This window comes from Ursus arctos, unplaced genomic scaffold, assembly GCF_023065955.2.
Source record: "Ursus arctos isolate Adak ecotype North America unplaced genomic scaffold, UrsArc2.0 scaffold_37, whole genome shotgun sequence".
Classification (NCBI taxonomy): Eukaryota; Metazoa; Chordata; class Mammalia; order Carnivora; family Ursidae; genus Ursus; species Ursus arctos.
The window spans coordinates 15,827,766-15,842,013 of NW_026623053.1; the positions used below are offsets into that span (position 1 = coordinate 15,827,766).

Sequence of the window (14,248 nt, forward strand, 5' to 3'; positions counted from 1 at the left end):
CTACTGCTGTTGGTTTCTGGTTGTCTGTATGTGTGAGTGATCAGCAAACATACCTTTGAGATTTTAATATTTTGTGTTATATGTGCGTATGAAAAGAATAAATATTTTGCTGTTGTTGGGTGTAGGGTCCTTTAGATATCCTCATTGATTTTTTTCCTACTTGTTCTATCAGTTATGAAGAGAGCAATGTTGAAATTGCCATCTATAATTGTAGACCTAACTATTCCTTGTTTCAATTCAGTCAAGTTTTGCTTCATATATTTTGAAGTTTTTTTCTTATTTATTAATGTGACTTCCTGATATATTGAGCTTGTCATCACTATGAAGTCTCCCTTTTTATTTTTGTAATACTCCTTTTCTTGAAATCCATGTTGTCTAACATTAACGTTGTCACTGCAACTTTCTTTTTTATTTATTTTTATTTTTTAAAAAGATTTTATGTATTTATTTGAGACAGAGAGAGAGCACAAGTGGGGAGGAGGATCAGAGGGAGAGGGAGAAGCAGACTTTCCACTGAGCAGGGAGACTGACGTGGGGCTCGATCCCAGGACCAGGACCCTGGGATCATGACCTGAGCTGAAGGCAGATGCTTAACCAACTGAGTCAGGGGCCCCTGTCACTGCAACTTTCTTAAGCTTACTGATACATATTTTCCCCCTACTTTTTATTTTGAGTTTATCCATATCTTCATATTTTTAAAAGATTTTATTTATTTATTTATTTGAGAGAGAATGAGAGAGAGAGCAAGAGAGAGGGGAGGGTCAGAGGGAGAAGCAGACTCCCTGGTGAGCAGGGAGTCTGATGCAGGACTCAATCCTGGGACTCCAGGATCATGACCTGAGCTAAAGGCAGATGCTTAACCAACTGAGCCACCCAGGTGCCCCATATCTTCATATTTATGGTATATCTGTTATAAACAACATTTTTGGTAGGGTTGAATTTAAATATTTTATTTTGTAATTAATTTTCTATTTATCCAAAATTTTTTTTGTCCCTTTGTCCTTCCTTTCATGTTCTTTTGGGCTAATCAAATTTTTTTTCCACTGTTTCATTTTATTCTTCTGTTCACTTTTTATCTATACCTTTTCTGCATTATTTTTTAATGTGTGACTTGGGATTACAATATGAACCCTTAACGTAATCTAGTTGACTTAGAGTTTATATTGTACCATTTTACATAATATGTAGGTACCTAGCCAAAAAAAAAAAAAAAAAGAAGTAGGTACCTAGCAGCAGTAGAATTCCATTTACCACTTCCTGTCATTTGTGCTATTGTTGTTACACATACCACATCTGCATGTTTCATTTACCTGTGATTTATCCTGCTTTGTGTTTCTTTGTTTTCACCCTTCCTTGTGTTTGCTCTGCTTCTTGGGTCTGTAAGTTACATTTTTCACCAAATTTTGGGGAAATTTTGGCCTTTATTCAAGTATTTTTTTCTACTCTTTTCTATCCTCTCGTAGACTGTAATTACCCATATGTTAGTCTGTTTGACATTATCGCACAGGTAGGTTACTAAGGCTTTATCTTTTTTTTCAATCTTTTTTTCTTCAGATTGTATAATTTCTATTGCTCTATGATTCATGTTCCCTGTTCCTTACTTCTGCTATCCCTAATCTGCTGTTAATGTCCATCTTGTGAATATTTTATTTCACATATGTGCTTTGGGTTCTAGAATGTTCATTTTTATAGTTTACATTTTTCTGTTTTTCCTTCTTTGATTTCATTACAACTGTATTTTCCTTTAAATTCTTGAATATATTTAGAAGAGCTACTTTAAAGTTCTTGCCTGCTGACCAGTGTCTAGACCTTGATTGATTTCTGTTCATTTCCTTTTCTCTTGACCATGAGTCATATTTTTCTATTTCTTCTAATGTTTATTAATCTTTTTAAAAAATTTATTTATTCATTTGAGAGAGAGAGCTCAAGCATGCGAGCAGTGGTGGGGGTAGAGGCAGAGGGAGAGGGAGAAACAGATACCCTGCTGAGCAGGGACCCCAATGTGGGGCTCAATCCCAGGTCTCGGAGATTATGACCTGAGCTGAAGGCAGACACTTAATCATCTGAGCCATCCAGGTATCCCTGTTTATTAATCTTTTAATCATATATTGGACATTGTGGGGGACACAATGCAAAGGCAAAAGATTCTGTTATCTTTTCCCAGAGGTTACTGATTTTTTGCTTTGCCAGGCTGTTAAAGTTGGTTAGACTCTTAACACAGACTCTGCCATCTTTGTAGTGAGTAGTAACTGAAATCTCTGCTCAGGTCTTTTAAGTCTTTCATCTATTGCTTTTTTGCTGGGCCCACAGAGTCTTCTGCACGCATGTACAAATAAGAGTTAGCCAAGGATTTGGGCAGAATTACACAGACTTTTGTGGTTCCCTCCTTCGTAGCATCCACTTTCTCACTTTCCAGGCTCTCTGACATCCCTAAATGCTGTCTTCTGATTTCTCAAACCAGTAAGTCTGCAGTTTTCTGCTTGATTTCCAGCCCCCTCTGTCAACCATGCTAACTGGAGAGTACCCTTTGGGGAAAAGCCATATATAGGCACATTTCACCTGGCACAGTTCCTTTCTTTTTTGGTTATCCATAGGTAGATAACAAACCACCCAAATGTAGTGGCTTTAAACAGAAACACTTATTATTTTTATTATTATCTCTCGTGGTTCTTGAGTTTGATTAGATTCGGTTGTGTGGCTCTTGCTTGGGTGTTCTACCATTGTAATCAAAAGGGGGCTGAGGTCGTCTTGAAGTCTTCCTCATTCTCATGGGTCTGATGGTTGATGCTGGCTGTTCGATGGGACTCAGTTGGACTTCAGGTAGCCACAATGTCTTTCAAATTTTGCGTTCTGTTGAATTTCTGCCTGCTTTTGGTCATTCTCTAGTGCCTTCAAATAGTTGTCTTTCATACAGAACTTATATTATCTGATAGTCCAGTACAGACTACTCCATCATTACCAGTAATGGAACTCCCATTCCTCCTTTTCTTTCCTCCATAGCACTCATCACACTTGACATTTAATATATATTTTTTAAAGATTTTATTTATTTATTTGACAGATATAGAGACAGCCAGCGAGAGAGGGAACACAAGCAGGGGGAGTGGGAGAGGAAAAAACAGGCTCATAGTGGCGGAGCCTGATGTGGGGCTCGATCCCATAACGCCAGGACCACGCCCTGAGCCGAAGGCAGACGCTTTAACCGCTGTGCCACCCAGGCGCCCCCATTTAATATAATTTATTAACTTATTTATTTGGTTTATTTTGTGTCTCCTTCCACTAAAATGCAGGCTCCATTAGAGTTTTGTCTCTTTAGCAATTGCTGGGCACATAGTAGATGCCCCACAAATATTTGTTGAATATTTCAACTCTTCAGAATAGCCAAAAGTAAGCAAAATCATCTTGATGACCAAGAGGGACTATTATAGAGCCTTGTTCTTTCAACACTGTTGCGCTGGTAGACTAGGGTATCTGAGGTTTATATCTCCTTGGCTTAAGAGCAGGTTATAGAGAATTTGACATTTCATTTTCATCATGACTGCCATGTGGGTGAATTTAGCAGGCCAGAGCTGGTTACGGATCAAATGCAATTAGCATGTGGAAGTGCTCTATGAAGTGTAAAGCGCTATGAGATTATAAAGCATATCAGATAATTCCATGAAGTAGCATCTATTAGTCTGGTCTTTTCAGATTTCATTTCAAAAGTATTTTTGAGTTTGCATATTTTTAAGGGATTAATATTTTTACTTACTGGAACAATAATAAAAGTCATAGCAGTGTGTTTCTAATAAAGTCCTTGCTAAGTTCTTATTAATATTTTATCCGGCTTTTCTTTTTTAGGAACTTGAGAGATTTCAGAACTTTGTAAAATGCTGTCCTCCTTTTGATATCGTCATCGATGGGCTCAATGTTGCCAAAACATTTCCTAAAGCTCGTGAATCTCAAGTTGTAAGTACAAGTTTTATATTGTTATTCCAAATCTCTAGAAATATTTATTGTACTTATTTGTAATCTTCCTTGGGTCTCTTAACTCCCCATTTTTCCTTCCTCTAAAAATAAGTTCCTAAAGGTGTCACAGTAACTAGCTGCTTATCTAAGAGTCACTGTTCTCGTCTCTGGCAAGTAAGTGGCTCTTCTAGGAGGGCCAAGAGTGATTAAAAAGTCCACATAATAGGGGTGCCTGACTGGCTCAGTTGGTTAAGTGTCTGACTCTTGATTTCAGCTCAGGTCTTGATCTCAGGGTCATGAGTTCAAGTTCTGTGTTGGGCTCCACTCTGGGTATGGAGCCTTCTTTTAAAAAAAGTCCCTATAATAAAGGGCCATATCATGCCTTTTTCTTATATAATTTTTAGCTAACCTCCTTCTACATCTCTACTCTTTCTTTGGGTTACTCTATCATTTCCGTGTGTGTCACATTCTCTATTTGAAATTTATCAACATAAACTATCGAGATATTAATGTATTTGTTTTTTCCAAACAGTATGCTCATAAATGAATCTAAGCAGTTCTTTTTTTGTAAGGTAGTCATTTGAGGTTCTATCAGTTTATAAGTAGTTTCTAATAGGAATATCATGATTTTTTTATAGCAGTAGCGAGCAATTATTTTAATCCCCTTTTTATAGATAAGAATATTAGAAAAGTGAAACAAACTTTGTATAGCAAATCCTTAGAAAGCAGTCATAGCATCAGAATTCTATTGTAGAGAGCTCCTGGGTTTCAAGCTTGTGGCTCTTTTCTTTTCTTTTTTTTTTGTTTAAGATTTATTTATTTGAGAGAGAGAGAGCAGGGGGAGGGGCAGAGGGAGAGAGAGAATCTCCATGAGGCTCCCTGCTGAACGCAGATCCTAACAGGGGGCTTGAACTTACAACCCTGATCATGACCCGAGCTGAAATCAAGATTCGGATGCTTAACTGACTGAGCCACCCTGGTGCCCCCAAGTTTATGGTTCTTATCGCTGGCAGTTTTTGGCCATTCATCTGTAGTTAATCTGTTATTTCTTAAAAATTGCTGCCAACTTAAAAGCTGTTTCTCAGAGATGCTACTAGTCCAGTTTGACCATTTATACTCAGAAAAGCTTACAAGTACTTAAAGCACAAGGTTGGTTTACAGAAATTTCTTTATATGCCTTTCCTTTATGTTTGTGCCTACATTTTTGTGGTCAAGTATGTAGTTTTCAATCCTTTATTTTTTAAAAAACACAAAAACAAGTTGAAAATATTTTGTCTTTTAGGTGCTTGAAGGGATCTTTGAGGCAGTAATATTGACAAGGGCAAAGTCAGAAAATGAAACATAAAATTGCTATCTCTAATGCATGGTGGAGCTCAGAATCAGAAGGGCTCATTCTAAAAAGTTCCTTCTCTAATCTGTGAGAAGTAAAGTTTTGTTATTTGTTTACCTTTGGTTTGATTTTCAGCTTCACACAAAGCACTAAAAATTGACTTGCCAGAAATATATAGCCTACATTGGGTGAACATTTTTGGGGAAAGTAACACATTGAAAATGATGTAGTGGATACATCCCCTTGCGTTATATGAGAAAAAATTTGCACATTTGGAAAGATCCTAGCAGATTTTGGCAAATGAAGAGGCAAAGAACAAATGATTGACCAGTGAAATCATGGGCATCTACCACTGCTTTTAGTTTTTACTCTTCAAATACTTTAATGTTAGCAACACTTTATGTGACAAGTAATTGTTGTTACTTAGCTCTTTAAAGCACTGTTATCTTTGGCAGTGCACTGACATTATGTTTGGGAAACCACAGCTCAGAGGCTCAGCTTAGAGATGCCACCTGAATAAGGAAGAAGGAAAGATTTCCTTCTCAAGTTTTTTCTCAAATCTCTGAAGCTAGAGATTTGTAAAAAATAAAGATATGTCATATTTGTCATAGACCTCTCTCTCTCTCTCTCTCTCTTTTTTTTTTAATAAATCTATTGTCAGGCCCTTTTGTGGCTTAGTTTTATTCTTTAACACTTTCTAGATTGTCAGAACTAGCTTCCCAGTTTTTCCATTAATCTTTTAAATAGGATTTTAGTTTAGAAGTTAAGAATAAGGATTTCAGGGGTGCCTGGGCGGTTCAGTCAGTTAAGTGTCCAGCTCTTTTTTTGTTTGTTTGTTTGAGAGAGAGGGAGAGAGATCACAGAGGGAGAGAGAGAAGCAGACACGCTACTGAGCAAAGAGCGCAACGCGGAGCTCGATCCCAGGACTCTGAGATCATGACCTGAGCCAAAAGCAAAGGCTTAACCAGCTGAGCCCCCCCGGCGCCCCAGGCATCCAACTTTTCATTTCCATTCAGGTCATGATCTCAGGGTTGTGAGATCCAGCCCCATGCCAGCTCTGTGCTATTTGTGGAGCCTGCTGCTTAGGATTCTCTCTCCCTCTGCCTCTCCACCCCCTTATCCCCCCACCCCTGTGCTCGCTTGCTCACTCTTTCTCTCTCAAAAGAAAAAAAAAAGAAGAAATAAGATTCTAGAGTAAAGAGCTTTTATGGTTTGAGCAAATTACTTAACCTCTCTGTGCCTTAGTTTCCCAGTGTGTAAAATGGAGAGAACAATAATACCTATCTCACAAAGATGTTGTAAAGAATAAATGAGTTAATATATGTAAGCATTTGGCACATTGGAAATATGTAATAGGTGTAACTATTATTGTGATTACTGTTCAGATTAACTTCCTAACTGGAACTGTAATTCTTGCTTTCAGTAGACCCTTATTTGGTGGTTTTTTTCCTGTCGGGTCATCTGTGTCAACAGAGTTAAAAGAAAATGCAAAGCTCTACCCTAGTATTAGACTCAGTCTAGGTAAGGTACTCAAATAATAATTGAGAAATGAAGCCAGTATCATCAAAAACTTAAGAAAAATTTTAAATATGATGAGTTTAAGAAATTTTATTTTTTTCTGATTATAAAAGTAATGTACATAGAAAATTTGGAAATTACAGTAAAGAAGATCATATATAACCTTATATTGAACAATAACCACTGTCAGTGTTTTATTACCTTGCAGTGTTTTTTGCTTTTCTTACCTAGTTGAGCTTCACCTTTGTAAATAATTGTATATCTACATTTTAATTTATAGTTGTTGAAAGCTCTCAATAAAAATGAAATTATAAAAGGAGTAGAAGAAAACATGTACTTTTAAAAATATTTGAGGTGAAAGCACCTTGAAAGCGTATATAAAATCTAGGAGCCCTAATGGGAAGAACAGAGAAGTTTACTAGACACTAAAAAATACTGTAAACATTGTTAAAAGATAACAGCAAAGAGAAAAAATTGTTTACAGCACATGTGACAAAGGGCTAATTTTCTGACACTACCATTGTCTCTTATAAGCCTATAAGAAAAAGATGAACCATCCAGTAGAAAAGTGATTTAACTTTATTCATGATTATAGATACTCAAATAAAAATATTTATATTCCAGATTGGCAGATTTTAAAAAGTTGGTTGTATCCAGTATTTTGAATGGTTTGGAGAGGTGGGGAGAAGAGTATCAGTACAGTATTTTTGGTGGATGATTTGACAACAACTCTGAATACCTAAAATGTTGAAATACTCCTTGTAGGAACTGATACATTGACACAAACACATAAAGTTATATTTCCAGGTATGTTAGTTAAGCATTGTTGGTAAGCAGAAAAGTCTCATCAACCTAAGTATTTATCAGTCTAGGTCCTGATATATATTGAAATATCCATTTTATTTATTTTTTAATTTTATTTCCAGTATAGTTAACATACAGTGTTAAATTAATTTTGAGTGTACAATGTAGTGATTCAGCAATTCTGTACATTACTCAGTGCCCATCACGATAACTGTACTCTTAATCTCCTTCACCTCGTTCACCCATCCTCCCATGCAGCTCCCCTCTGGTAACCATCAGTTTGTTCTCTATAGTTAAGAGTCTTGAAATATCTATTTTAAATGAATGAGGTAGATTTGTATGTGCTGATACAGAATAATAGCCAAATAAGTATAAGAAGCAATTTGAAGAATAATAAGCTTATATAGCCCCACCTGTTAAAACAAAGTAAAGGATTATCCGTATAAATGTTTGTTAGCTAAGTCTGTATATGCCCAGAAGTTTTCTAGAAACTACATAAAATCTTAACAATAATAAACTTTTGGAGGTGGAGATAGAGTATAAGAGAGTGAGAGGATTTCACTTTTTCATTTGTCTTTTTCAAATTTTCTTTCACAATGAGTATGTATTACTTTAAAATAAAAAAGCAAACCACCATCAGGAAAAGAAAAAACTGAAGAGGCATTCTTGGTAAATATTCTAAGATAACTATATAATACTTTGTATCTTATGGATGTACCACAACTCTTTAATCATTTCCCTGTTGATGGGCGTATTAGATTGTTTCCCGTTTTTCACTACAGTAAATAGTGCTTGGGAGATCTCTGTGCAGCTTTCAGATGATTTCTTTAAAACAGATTCTCAGAAATGGAAGTCAAAGAGTGTGGATATTTTAAGGTCCCAGTACATATTGCCAAATTGCTTTCCAAAATGATTGTAGCAATTTTTACTCCTACAAAGCCTCGGAATAGAAGTTTCTTCAAGGTTACTTATTACATGATTGCTGCAACTATTGAGCCACATTTGTGCTGTGAATCTGTTATGTGAAAAGAGCTGGACAGGTTCCCCACCACCATCATTTTTTAGATTTAAAACATTTATTAACAAAATTAAATAGTCCAGAAAGGTAATATTCTTGACTAGTTAAGATATTCTTGATATGTCTACTTTATTTCTGTTTCTTACTACAGTCACCTATAAGCATGAATAAAGGAAATATTAGGAATCCTATTTCTGTGTGCCTTAAGCTTTTTCATCTTTGTGTGAAGAAGTTTCTGGATTTTTTCTGTGGAATAATGCACAGATAATTTATGTTCTTCCCATGAGCTCTCTGTATAATACATTACAAATTCTTGGTCTTTTTCCATTTAATTATTACATATCCAACAGTGTTCTCTGTAAGTCAGCTCATAGATAAGAAAAGACCATTTTTACCTTCATTATTTAGGGAGTAGCACCGTGATTGTATATCTTGGCCTAAGGGCCTACAGCTTAGGAGTGACAGAGGTCAAGGAGCCAAAAATAAGTTCTTGTGAATTTATTTTCTCAATTTCCATATACGTCTTTTTTGTATTTTAATTTTTTGAAGCCAGATTATGTCTTATATATGATGTCAGCAGAAACTTGTGGAGTTGAGACTTATTGGTGGTTGTCATTGCTTGGGTATATGCAAATTTAGCCATCCGTACATAACATATGTCTATCCATCCACTTGTCACCTCAGTTGAGTAGTGGTATTGGCAGCTCTGCACAGTTTAATATTAACCTTAATCTGAACTTTAAATATTTGCTGAAGGTTTTCTAACAATGCAGTAAAAGGTAGTGGTAATTGACACATTTTTCGGAGTGAGGTACAGAATTTTTAAGCAAGGAGAAGTTGTTGTAACTGATTTTTGCATTTTGAAAAGCTGTCACTCAGGCTGCAAACTTCTGCCTGCCAAAACCTTCTCATGTAGACATTCAAGTCGATTAACTTACTTGGTAAATAAGAAAAAATTGTTTACAGCACATGTAACAAAGGCAGAATGGCAAAATTCATTGAAAGAAAAAGCAATAATCAATGTGGAATACAGGTAATACCCCAGTATCTTCAATCTGTCTTTGCTCTTGGTCCTAGAAGTGATATAAGAAGTAAAGATGACGAACACAGGTTCTAAGGAGAGCAGTATGTAATTTGTACAGAGCTGTTACGGCCAAAAGTGATTCACAAGAGCCTTTAACTTAGATGTGAAGGTTTATATTTAAATGTTACTTGTGATTCTGAAAAAAGAATATGGTATGGAAGAGTATGGATTAATATATGATTTTGTTGTTTACTGAAAAAGAAAATTTTTTGCTGAAAAGTTATTATTAAATGAATATTTAATCTGTGTTTTATCTTAGAGTTTCTGGTGTCTTAATACAATTACAGGATATACTAAATGAAAATGGGGATCGTAAAGTCCCAAGTTAGATTTCACTTTGGGCATAATTTAGGGTCTTGACCAAGTCATACCTCAATTCTTTCATATCTGCATTAGTGTTCTTTTTCTTTTATTGAGATGTAATTCATTATTTCAGCCTTTTAAAGTGTATAGTCCAGGCGCACCTGGGTGGCTCAGTCGGTTAAGCATCTGACTCTTGATCTCAGCTCAGGTCTTGATCTCGGAGTCGTGAGTTCAAGCCCCACATTGGGCTCCACCCTGGCATGGAGCCTACTTTAAAAAAATAATAAAAATAAGTAAAAATTAAAAAAATATATGAAGTGTACAGTCCAGCTGGTTCTTGGACTTTTGGCTAAGGTCAAGTGTAAAGTGTTCAATCCGGTGGTTTAAGTATATTCACAAAGTTTTGCAACCATTACCACTATCTAATTCCAGAATATTTTCATACTCCAAAGTAACACCATACCCATTAGTAGTGACTTCCAGTTCATTCTTCCTCTTAGTCCCTTGGCAACTACTAATCTGCTTTCTGTCTTTATGGATTTGCGTATTCTGGACATTTCGTATTTTCATTTAGTATGTTTCCAGAGTTCATCTGTTTATAACATGAATCACTATTTTATTCCTTTTTATTGCAAAATAATATTCCTTTGTATAGATAGGCCACATTTTATTTATCTGTTCATAGTTTGTGGTATTTGGGTTGTTTCCACTTTTTGGCTATTGAGAATAATGTTGCTGGGAACATTTCACATACAGGCTTTTGTGCGGATATTTTCTTTCTTTTTTTAAGTTGCACAGAGAACTCTATTGACACTGAGGAATTACCTTCCTGAAAGGCATGGATATAGATTAAATGACCTTTTCAGGTAACAACCTTTTAGAAAGTTTAATCTTGATTCAAAGGCCAAATCTAGAAAAGCAAATCATTTTAGAGAAGATAAAACAGCTGAATCCGGCCAGTGAACTGAATATTCAGTGAACTACCCCTTTTTAGAAAGAAATTTTAATTTTATTTAATGTTTTTATCATGATAAGTGTACTCTTTAATCCCCATCACCTATTTCACCCACCCCCCTCACCTCCCCTCTGGTAGCCATCAGTTTGTTTTCTACAGTTAAGAGTCTGTTTCTTGATTTGTCTTTCTCTCTGTATTTTTTTTCTCTGCTCATTTGTTTTGTTCTTAAATTCCACAAATGAGTGAAATCATATGTATTTGCTTACCATTATGCTCTCTAGCTCTATCCATGTTGTTGCAAATCACAGTGTTCTTTTTATGGCTGAATAATATTCCATTACAAACACACACACACACACACACACACACACACACACAGACACCCCCCCACATCTTCTTTATCCATTCATTTATGGATGGAGATGGACACTTGGGCTACTTCCATAGTTTGGCTATTATAAATAATGCTGCAGTATACATAGGGGTACATGTATCCCATTGAATTAGTGTTTTTGTATTTTGGGAATAAATACCCCAATACCCAGTAGTGCGATCACTGGTTCATAGGGTAGTTCTATTTTTAATTTTTCGAGGAACATCCATGCTGTTTTGTACAATGGCTGCACTGGTTTGCATTCCCACCAATAGTGCTAGAGGGTTCCTTTTTCTCTACATCCTTGCCAACACTTGTCATTTGTTGTGTTTTTGATTTTTGCCGTTCTCACAGTTGTGAGGTAATATCTCATGGAAGTTTTGATTTGCATTTCTCTGATGATCAGTGATTTTAAGCGTCCTTTCATGTGTCCGTTGGCCACCTGTATGTATTCTTTGGAGATATGTCTGTTCATGTCTTCTGCCCATATTTTACTTCTATTATTTGTTTTTGGGTACTGAGTTGTATCAGTTCTTTATATATTTTGGATACTAACCCTTTATGGGATAAGTTGTTTGCACATATCTTTTCCTCATTCAGTAGGTTGCCTTTTAGTTTTGTTGACTGTTCCTCCACTGTGCAGAAACTTTTTATTTCGATATAGTCCCAATAGTTAATTTTGCCTTTATTTCCCCTGCTTCAGGAGACCTATCTAGAAAAATGTTCTATGGCCAATATCAGAACGATTACTGCCTGTGCTCTCTTTAAGGACTTTTATGGTTTCGGGTCTCACATTTAGGTCTTTAATCCATTTTGAGTTTATTTCTGTGTGTGGTGTAAGAAAGTGGTCCCGTTTCATTATTTAGCATGTAGCTATCTTGTTTTCCCAACACCATTTGTTGAAGAGACTGTATTTTTCCTGTTGTATATTCTTGTCTGTTTTGTCAAAGATTAATTGACCATATAATTGTGGGTTTATTTCTTAGTTTTCTATTCTGTTCCATTGATCTATGTGTCTGTTTTTGTGCCAGTACTCTACCACTTTGTAATATAACTTGAGGTCTGGAATTGTGACACCTCCAGTTTTGTTTTTGTTTTTCAAGATTGCTTTGGCTATTCAGGGTCTTTTAAGGTTCCGTACAAATTTTAGGATTGTTTATTCTAGTTCTGTGAAATATGCTACTGGTATTTTGATAGGGATTGCATTAAATCTGTAGATTGCTTTGAATAATATAGACATTTTAACAGTATTTGCTCTTCCAACCCATGGTCGTGGAATGTCTTTCCATTTCTTTGTGTCGTCTTGAATTTCTTTCAGCAGTGGTTTATAGTTTTCAGGTCTTTCACCTCTTTGGTTAAGTTTATTCCTAGATACTTAATTGTTTTTGTGCAGTTGTACTTGGGATTGTTTTCTTCATTTCACTTCCTGCTGCTTCATTATTAGTGTAAAGAAATGCAGCAGATTTCTGTACATTGATTTTGTATCCTGCAACTTTACCAAATTCATTCATCAGTTTTAGTAGTTTTTGGTGGAGTCTCTAGGGTTTTCTATATACTATCATGTCATCTCAAATAGTGAGAGTTTTACTTTTTCCTTACCAATTTGGATGCCTTTTATTTCATTATGTTGTCTAAATGCTGTAGCTAGGACTCCCAGTACCATATTGAATAAAAGTGGTAAGAGCAGACATTCTTGTCTTGTTCCTGACCTAAGGGGAAAAGCTCTCAGTTTTTCCGCCTTGAATGTGATGTTTGCTTTGGGTTTTTCACATAAGGCCTTTATTATGTTGAGGTATGTTCCCTGTAGACCTACTTTGCAGAGGTGCTTTTTTTTTTTTTTAATGAATGGATGTTATACTTTGTTGAATGCTTTTTCTGCACATATTGAAATGATTGTGTGGTTTTTATGCTTCTCTTATGGATGTGACACTGCACATTGATTGTTTTGTGAATGTTGAATCACCCTTGCATCCTGGGAATAAATCCTACTCGATCGTCTTTTTAGTGTATTGTTGGATTCAGTTTGCTAATATTTTGTTAAGGATTTTTATCTATATTTATGAAAGATACTGGACTGTAGTTCTCTTTTTTTTTGTGATGCCTTTATCTGGTTTTTGTGTCAGGGTCATACTGGCCTCCTAGAGTGAATTTGGAAGTTTTCCTTCCTCTCCTATTTTTTGGAATAGTTTTTTGTTGTTGTTTTATTTTGTTTTGTTTTTAAGACTCTTATTTATTTGAGGGAGTGAGCGGGGGAGAGAGAGACACGGGGCTCAATCTCATAGCCCTGAGATCACAACCTGAGCTGAAACCAAAAGTCAGACCTCCAACCAACTGAACCACCCAGGCACCCCTAGTTTTTGGAATAGTTTGAGAAGAATAGGTATTAACTCTTTTTTAAATGTTTGGTAGAATTTGCCTGTGAAGCCGTCTGGTCCTGGACTCTTGTTGGTTGGGAGATTTTTGATTAGTGATTCAATTTTATTGCTGACAATTGGTCTATTCAAATTTTCTATTTCTTTCTGCTTTAGTTTTGGTAGGTTATATGTTTCTAGGAATATATCCATTTTTTCTAAGTGTCCAATTTGTTGGCATATAGGCTTTCATAATATCCTGTTACAATTGTATTTCTGTGGTGTTGGTTGTTACTTCTCCTCTTTCATTAGTGATTTTGTTTACTTGGATCCTCTTTCTTTCTTTCTTTCTTTCTTTCTTTCTTTCTTTCTTTCTTTCTAAACAAATCTGGCTAGAGGTTTATCAATTTTGTTGATCTTTTCAAAGAACCAGCTCCTAGTTTCATTGATCTGTTCTATTGTTTTTTTGTTTCTGTATCATTTATTTCTGTTCGAATCTCTTTTGAAAAATTTTATTTATTTATTTTAGAGAGAGAGAGAGAGGGAGAGTATGAGTGGAGGGAA

At 35.7% G+C, this 14,248-nt stretch overlaps 1 protein-coding gene across 1 annotated transcript in view; it reads left to right on the forward strand.

The window, feature by feature from the left end:
- The window catches only part of PRORP (protein only RNase P catalytic subunit), a 138,247-nt gene that overhangs the window by 43,899 nt on the left and 80,100 nt on the right, over window positions 1-14,248 (forward strand). Inside the window, exon 4 of the mRNA XM_026513588.4 lies at window positions 3,841-3,948. Within this exon, the coding sequence (XP_026369373.2) occupies window positions 3,841-3,948 (108 nt within the window). The remainder of the gene's footprint in view (window positions 1-3,840; window positions 3,949-14,248) is intronic.